Source organism: Lactuca serriola, chromosome 9 (genome assembly GCF_051521515.1).
Source record: "Lactuca serriola cultivar US96UC23 chromosome 9, Lser_US96UC23_V15, whole genome shotgun sequence".
In the NCBI taxonomy this organism is placed as follows: domain Eukaryota; kingdom Viridiplantae; phylum Streptophyta; class Magnoliopsida; order Asterales; family Asteraceae; genus Lactuca; species Lactuca serriola.
This window is the reverse complement of record NC_136416.1, coordinates 98,141,485-98,150,295: the sequence shown is the minus strand read 5'-3', so window position 1 is coordinate 98,150,295 and position 8,811 is coordinate 98,141,485. Positions and strand designations below refer to the sequence as shown.

At 31.8% G+C, this 8,811-nt stretch overlaps 1 protein-coding gene and 1 pseudogene across 3 annotated transcripts; both read right to left on the bottom strand.

The window, feature by feature from the left end:
• Positions 1-556: 556 nt before the first annotated feature.
• On the bottom strand, positions 557-2,902 carry LOC145072828 (vacuolar protein sorting-associated protein 9A pseudogene; annotated as a pseudogene). The gene is made up of 2 exons (XR_013691155.1): positions 2,749-2,902; positions 557-1,921 (listed from the first exon to the last, which is right to left on the bottom strand). The product of XR_013691155.1 is annotated as a vacuolar protein sorting-associated protein 9A pseudogene (transcript).
• Positions 2,903-6,811: 3,909 nt separating this feature from the next.
• Positions 6,812-8,587, bottom strand: LOC145074992 (nuclear transcription factor Y subunit B-1-like). 2 transcript variants are annotated; one of them, XM_079021297.1, is made up of 7 exons: positions 8,388-8,587; positions 8,028-8,249; positions 7,742-7,871; positions 7,598-7,603; positions 7,390-7,485; positions 7,240-7,304; positions 6,812-7,118 (listed from the first exon to the last, which is right to left on the bottom strand). In XM_079021297.1, exons 2-6 carry the CDS (start codon positions 8,246-8,248, stop codon positions 7,248-7,250), a joined length of 510 nt encoding a protein of 169 aa, XP_078877423.1. In that variant the 5' UTR covers position 8,249; positions 8,388-8,587; the 3' UTR covers positions 6,812-7,118; positions 7,240-7,247. The 2 variants fall into 2 exon arrangements, 1 of the variants encoding a protein (XP_078877423.1); XR_013692231.1 differs by lacking the exon at positions 6,812-7,118 and having other exon boundaries at positions 7,390-7,871; positions 8,028-8,267; positions 8,388-8,579.
• Between the last annotated feature and the right edge of the window lie 224 nt (positions 8,588-8,811).

Sequence of the window (8,811 nt, the reverse complement as noted above, 5' to 3'; positions counted from 1 at the left end):
AATTTCATCATCCGTTCAAATTCAGTTATGCATCATGAATTTTGTTGTATTTTTAAATTTGAAATTTTCATCTTTGATTACGTGCCAACAATTTCATCATATTGCATAGTTTGACGGAATAAAAGTTTATTTGTGTTAGTTGAATCATATCTCTTGTTACCTTTAATGTTTGATTTATTTTATCAGACAAATTGCAACGTATTTACTCTTGTACCAATATGGAAAATATATTTTGTTTTTTACCCATATTAGCAACATACTTACACTTTTAACGGATAATATCAATGTTACTTTATTCTTAACCAATAATAGCAACATACCTTAATTTTGCTACCAATATGGCCAATGTACTTTATTTGTTACGTACTTACATAATGCTATTATCGATTATGAAATGTAACTACATTAGTATTAGGACTCTATATGGCTATTATGGGCAAAAAAAATGTATGTACATTGATATTATGGGTAAAAAATAAAATATATTGTCCATATTGATATAAAAGTAAAGAACATTACTATTTTTCACAAGTTTCTCATTTTAACAAGCTGAATATAACCAAAAGATTCATCGATCAAATAAACAAATAAACAAAAGATCTAAATCTAATCCACAAAAACAAAAAAAAAATACATAATTTATTTTTCAACATTTACATCTAACTGAGAAACAACTTCTCCAGCCACTAGAGTTTCAGTTGTAGAATCCCTAACACCATCATCCCCACCTCCTTCTATTCTACCATCCTCCACCTGTTCACTTTCCGTTGCCGCCACCGGAACACCACCCACTGCCTCCCCACCACCATCTCCGGTCTCCAGAGGCGGCCGAACAGGAACACCCAATCCTTTAGCAAGACAAACATATTTAAACACAAGCTGCTTATAACCATTCAACAACTCATCCACATCACCAACACTCAAATCATCAACCTTCGAATACAAAAACGGAAAATTCCAAAACTTTTCACTCACTTTTTCCTCCATAACAATCATCGTCCCACCTTTATTTTCCAAATCCGAAACCGAAGGAACCTCTTTCAACTTCGCCTCCATATCATTTTCACTTTCAACCCTTCGAGTTTCCACATTCTCACCATTATACTCCCCCGAAACAATTACTCTCGCAGATTCCATATTATTCTCAAACTCACTTTCATCCATAGACAACGCCTTAGCATCTATGTTCAAAATAAACGATTCTACAGATAACATATTCGTGAAAAGATACTCCGTTTCTCCACCTAACCTTAACCGATTCCTAAACCGTTGAATATAAACCAAATTTGAGTGCAATTGTGCCACATTTGCTTTAATTGTAACGTAAATTAAAACAGGAAGAAAATCATCAGCGCCAGGTGGATTTTCGGATGCGTTAAATAGCGATGTACTAATGACCTTACAACAACTAAGAATACACGAAAGTTTATCACGTGGTGCTTTGTAACTATTAATTTTTTGAAGCTCTTTCTTTGCGATTAACCATGAAGTTTCGTTTTGATACTTTTGTTGAATGTCTAAGTGGTGGGGTTCGATGAATTGTTGGATTAAAAGCGATTTGTTGAAAAGATCCTTGTCTATTTTGATATCTTCTGGGTGTGAAGCGAATACGCGAGGGAATAGTTTTGTCATTATGTATTTTTCGAGGCCTTCACTTGTGTTTTCCAATTCGTCTTCTGTGCGACCCGCCCATAGAGGGTGGGCCCGGAAAGCGGCGTCCATGGTGGCGAAAAATTCTTGTATGGATTCACTGTCTTTTTCGGGATTTGGAATTGTTTTTGAGAATGTGGTTATGAAGTTTTTTATGGTTTTGACGAATTCTGTTGCGGAAGGTTGTCTCATGCGTTCTAGAAAGTCGTGCCATGTGCGTGTAGTGGTTGATGAAACGGGAGGTTCCGTGTTCTCCATAAGTTTTATTTGGCTGCATAAACGGAATCTTTAGCCTTAAGGGAAACAGATTCAAAACCTTGATGAGAATTGAGTAATACGTGTTTTTCTAATGAGGTTTCCTTAAGGGTAAAGTGGTAGTTAATAAAAGTATAGTTCAAGATCTCTGCATAAAAATCCCCAGTAAAATTTGCTTACATTTCTTCTGTATGCTCCACAAGCGTATAATTATAGAAATAAGGATCTACCGAAATTTTAACTTTTGCTTGGTCATATTCGTAAGGGAGCAATAAATGGAAAATTAATCATTTGCAATAAACTAATTCTATCTTTAAGTTATCAACAGATTACAGATTTTAGACAAAAATGTAAAATTAGCAATGTCAAAATGAAAATTTTGTATATTAGTTACAATATAGATCGAGGATAATAACCTAATCATCTGAAATTGTAATTTTGTAAATCCAGAAAGCAATATCTGAAAAATCTAGGGTTCCATTATTTATATCATTTCGTTTATTCTCCTAATTGTGGATTTCATTTTCATTTGTCCACAAATCAGTTAGATGGGACTCACATATCAAGTCGTCGTATCTTCAATTGGTCGAATTCTGAAGAATTTGAACAAAGTTTCATACAAATGTTTTGATTTTAATGATACTCTGAAAGTTAACGAAAATGCTCATTTCGATAATGTAACCAAACAATGATTGAACATGAACAATTCAATTGCTAGCAGATATCTATCTTATTTGTGATTCTAAGTAAACGGATTATAATTATGGTAGAAGCAGAATCGATTCGCGCAGGTGATAGAAAGATAAAATAGACGAGATATATGCTGATAATTTTTGTTGTTACCTGATAATTCGTGGGTAAGGATGCTTCGAGATTTTTAGCAGAGCTCCGGTTGTAGATCGTAAACCCTAACGACTAACGACTGATTATGAGCAACATGACCAAACCCAACCAAGATCCCCATGTCTTTCATGTGGAAGTTTTATATTTACATCACAGTCCCCAAAGTTTTCTTCTACAATATTCCCACCATTAAAAAATAGAAACAACTATTAAAAAACAATTACAATATTTTTTTAGTTTTAAATCCTAGAAAAATAATATATTAAAACTCTTAGGTTAGTCAAAAATAATAATTTTATTTTAATATGATATTTATGTATGGAGATGTCTAATTTTATAAGATTTTTGCCATAATTATCATTTAGTAGTAGGTTTTCTTTCGTCTTACAGCAAGTTATTATTAGGGATGAGGGAATAGACGGCGGATTCTGTCGTGGGTTGGGGCAGTACTGGCGATACCCGGGTAAGGACTCCTTCATCACCGGTTCCAGCGGCTGGAGTGATTAATCGCATATGGCAGGTCGGTGAATCATTCTCTCTTTTCTCTTTTTTACACACTCACATATACATACAAAGAAGATGAAGAAATAGGAACCCTAAATCACTAGAGAGAAAATGTGTGCGATATTTATTCTTAAATAAAAAATGCAGACGGTAGACGCAACCCTAATATATTAGGTTATGTCATCCGGAAGACACATACGCATCCAACTCATCTAGCTACTTCATCATCTAGCTACTTCATCACAACTCCTTACATTATTAATTGTTATACAAAAATTGAGATTAAGTAACATGATTTAATAAGAAACTTAGTGTCTATATATATATATATATATATATATATATATATATATATATATATATATATATATATATATATATATATATATATATATATATATATATATATATATATATATGGGAAAAGTGAATATACCCTTAAGGGTATATAAGCTTAGGTACCCAAAATCATCATATTACGTCGTTTTGTATCATGTTTACACATTGTAATTGTCCACTTTTATTCTAATTCAACTTCTAACTTGATTTAATTTCAAGATTTTTATAAATTTTACGTTTATCTTCCTTTTACATAATTTTCATTTTAAAGAATAATATATATAGCCTAGTAGGCGTTCGGCATAAAAATGTGATGTAAGAGGAAGATAATAGTGAAATTTCGAAAATCTTGAAAGTAAAACAAGTTAGGGGTTGAAATTTAAGAACATTATAATGAATATATAAAACCAAACGACGTATTATAGTGGGTTTGGGTACCTAAGCTTATATACCCTTAAGGGTATATTCACTTTTCCATATATATATATATATATATATATATATATATATATATATATATATATATATATATATATATGTGTGTGTGTGTGTGTGTGTGTGTCACACAACAACAACCTTTTAGCATCGTATGGTAAAGATGACATTAGGCATGTGTTGGCATGAAGCGTTGGGAGCGTTTGAGAGCTTCTAGCTTCTAGCATTTAACAAAACACTATGTATTGAACAAAAAACATCGGTTAACACTACAAACTTTTAGCGTTTAGTTAAAAAAAACACTCCAAATCTAAAGGCTATCTCACGTAGTGTTTAACAAAATACTACCAGCTATACTCTATGTGTTACCGACTAGTTTTATTGAACATGCTCATTATCTATTATAGTGAAACTTTAGAAGGTAGCCATCCATTCACATATAAATAGTGATTCAAATGAGGAGGCTCAAGTGCAGAATATTAAAGATATAACTCATTGAAGAAGGGCGTCGTCACTCTAAAAGATAAAACTTATATATGTATACGATATACGTTTATGGTTATGTGATAACATCAACGATATCACTATGATTTACATAATATTACAATTTGGCTACGACTTTTTTCATAATAAAGGTTTATCAAGTTGCATACATAGAACCAATCATACCTTGTTCTAGCTCCCTCGAATTGAATTGTTATTTAGTCGTTCAAAATGTTGTGCTATTTATTTAATAGAAATAGTAACTCAAACATTACACTCTTTATTTAAATAAGACATGACACAATACAAATAAATATGAAAAATTAATAATTTAATTAATATGCAACAATATATTATACATCCTAAACCATGATACATTTCGACATACTTGATGGGACAGTTATTGGCTAGTAGGTCGAAGATGTGTAGTTAGTGCTTTTATCGGGGCATGGTTCACCCTTAACCAAGGTGCCTCAATGAGGTTTTTGTAGGCATGCTAAGATCTTGGACAAAGTGAATTAAAAAAAAAAAACATCATTGGCATGACTGACTTCTTTAGATTTTTTGTTAGCAAGAGACGATTTTTAATGATTTCTTCTTCGATTATTAGTGTCATGTATCAATATAGCGAAAAAGAACCTCAAATGGACGTTTACATGGAGAACTCCAAAATACCAAGAACATTATTGAAATACAAAAAAAAAAAAAAAAAAAAAAAAAAAAAAAAAAAAAAAACAAAAAAAAAAAAAACATCTTCGAAATAATGCTACATTTCGAACAAATCCGACTTAAAATGGCTTTTTTGGGTTAATAATACCATAAAATATAACAAAGTGATAAAACATGTGTTGTTATTTTGATTATAAATGTTAAAATAAATCTAGCATTTTGGACTCCAATGCCCGAATAACATTTTCCTAAATGTATTATATCCGACTCTAATACTACATAAATGCTATAGAACAACTAAAATGTTTAAAAATATAAACTTATAAAATATATTTAAATACAAAACCTTGAAAAATATTATTATTTTGAAAGATTGATGATAGTAAATATTTTGTAGGTAAATGTCAGAGTGACGTTTTTTTTTAGGTATTTGTTGCAAATGAAATATAATATATTATATAGATCTGAAATCCAAAATATGTTTATTTAGTATGTGATGGTTATTAAAGTAAAGTCCAAAAAGTTTGGTCATTACTTAGGCTAATGGGAGTGGAGTCGCTACGAGACTCGCTATAGCGCTCATTAGGAGAAGGAACACCGCCCGCCCCATGGCTCTCGCTATGGGGCTTGCTACACCAAACTCGCTAAGTCCTTAACGAGAGGAGAGAGATAGAGAGGAACCCTTGTTTTGATTGGCTGTACACCTTTTGACCACAAAAACTATTGGTTGTTGCTATTTTCTTTTCTTTTTTTTTCTTTTTATTTTTTTCTAAATAAAACATATTTAAAATGAGACACTACACTCCCTACCTTTTTCAATGTAAAATGTTAAACTTATGTGGCAATAAAAAGACATATGTGTCAATAAAAAAATTAGGTGACAATATGCTAGAAGTGATAGCACTCCCTCCGGTCTTATAATCAATTATACATTTTCCAAAAAACAACTAAAGTTATCAGCTTTTAAAATATAATTTAAAAGGTTAAGATATATTTTGAAGCTTTTACATAAACTTAAGCGGGTAAATGAAAATTCAATTGTATAAAATATTATATTATACCTCAATGCATACAGTTTTAGAGTCTTATCATATAAAGACATTAATTAAATTGAAATAGAATTATTATTCTTTTAAGCGAATGATAGTCAGTTTGATAAAACAAGAAATCAATTTTTAAGAGTTTGGTAAATAGACAAATGGTTTGTAGGTATTACATGATCCTAAGATAAAACAAGAAATCAATTTTAAACTGTCATCTTCTTCCAATATTGCCACACCATTTATAGCCGTTGGTAACTATTGCCATTTTAGAAAAAATCGAAACCAAGATAGTAATATAAATTTCGAGGTCAAAGGTTCAAATCTCACCCGATACATTGATAGACATAGATGAAAACTTTCATTAATAAAAATATCATCAAATCAATGAACGAGTTACACATTTATTCCATGACAAAGGTTAATTTATTTACAAAAAACGCAATTTGATGAAACAGATAAATGAATTTGTTACGAGTGAATGGATTAGGATTCCTGATTTTTCAAGTAGGAAAGAATATAATAAATATACATATCATAAATTGATAACAAACTATTTCTATTGTTCATATAATACCATCAAAACATTGGTATTTTCATAACACAAACTTTCAAATTCCACATGCAGAGATTCAGCATGATAACATATAACTTTAGAAACATATAAACCTTTCAACAAACACATTAACTTCTTCATGCCCCAAGAACAAAAAAAACGAGGCGAAATAAACAATATCTTTATACATATATATATATTTAACTCTGGTATATGAAACACTATACGATATTATAAAAAAAGTACAAATCACGTTAAACTTCGTTTACTGACCCCACAAATATCATAAAATAACTGAATCAGTAAACATGATATGCTTGAACAACAACATGATGCCTCTTTGTCTGCAACAAGCATGACATAAAATGGTTATTCATGTATGTATATATACATATGTATGTATATTTACATATGTATGTATATATGTATGTGTGTGTGTGTGTGAGAGAGAGAGAGAGGGAGAACCTGAAAGTTCAGACTTGTGAATTCACAAAGTTCATTCCTTGTGTAAAAGAACCTTGATGAGTAAACTGCAAATTCATTTCCAACAATGTTATAATAAATAAATCAATAAAAATAGTCAAAAAACATTGCTATTTTTTGCATATAGCTTACCTGTGCATTTGGAGCAAGCTGAGATTCAACCGTATCTTTCTTACTGGATCCATCACCACCCCTAGCACTAGCACTAGCACATACCTTAGCATCACCCTAAAAAAAACATAAAAAAGTGTTACAATAAATAAAAAAAGTGAAACTTTGTACTTAAATTAACATTGAAAGAAATTGATTAATAATTTGGTGTCAAAGAAGGATCACCCACCTCTAACTGCATGAATCATTTCCCAACATAAGCGTCCAATAGAAAAAAGGAAACAAAAAGAAATTATAAGTTAGACAAAGTATTTGAGAAATTGAACAAGAAAAAGATCATGTGTTACTAAAAAGGCAATGAAAAATCCATTACCTCTCTGTACCTAAATAGGTAAGCTTTGAGTGGATCAATGTAATCTTCGAAACCTAATGTAGCCATCGCCCACAACAAGTCATCACCATTGATCGTCTTCCTCTTCTCTTTCTGACACTTGTCACTAGCCCTATGTAAAGGTTCAATAAGATCATTATCAGTATTCCATGACGTTTAAAAATCTAAAATTCTTATATAATCTTATAGCTAGTTTCATGAGTGTGCATTCAGAACTCAACATTTCATAGTATCTGAGTGAATTTGTGTTAAAATTGTGTATACATACTCGCTAGTGATGAAACTGATAAACTCGGAAACGCATTCTTGAACTGTATCTTTAGCGTCTTTAGCGATCTTCCCGTTGGTAGGCAACGCCTTTTTCATAATACGGCTTATGTTAGCAATTGGGAGGAATCTGTCTTGTTCTCTGATATTGTAATTTGACTGAGGACTCCGGTCTCCGCCGCTTTGACTCCCACCGGCCGGACTCCCAGGAGCATCCGCCATCCTATCACCGACAGAAACCCTAATGACCCATCAGTAAACATACCCAAAAAACGAAATTCAAAGAAAGTTAAACTTATAAGCTTTTAGGGTTTACTTTTCGTAGACCAATTTTGGTGTAGTAGTTTTTTTTTTCACATACCTTTAGAGAGAGAAAGCTGGCGAGAGGGGGAGATGGTCGTATTTGGCGCGCAACGAGAGAGGAATTTGATTCAGCAGATCGGACGTTGGAGAAGAGAGATGAATTTGAGTTTGTGATGGATTGTTAGAGATCTGAGAGCTTGAGTTGAGGGAGATTTTTTGAGGTTTAATGGCTGCGTTTTATCTGCACCGTTCGTTGTTTTTAGCTACGGACAAATTCATTTAATATGTTTTTCCTTTTCAAGAAAATATAGACAACTTAAACGCTGTCGTTTCTGGAACTTAATAACTTATCGTCGGCATTTTGATTTTGATTATATATACCCTTTTACACCCGTCGAGTTCAACTTAACGAAAGAAAACAAAGGAAATAGACGGAAATGAGAAGAAAATAAGGGAGATTGATGCTCCTGAGTTTCATTAAA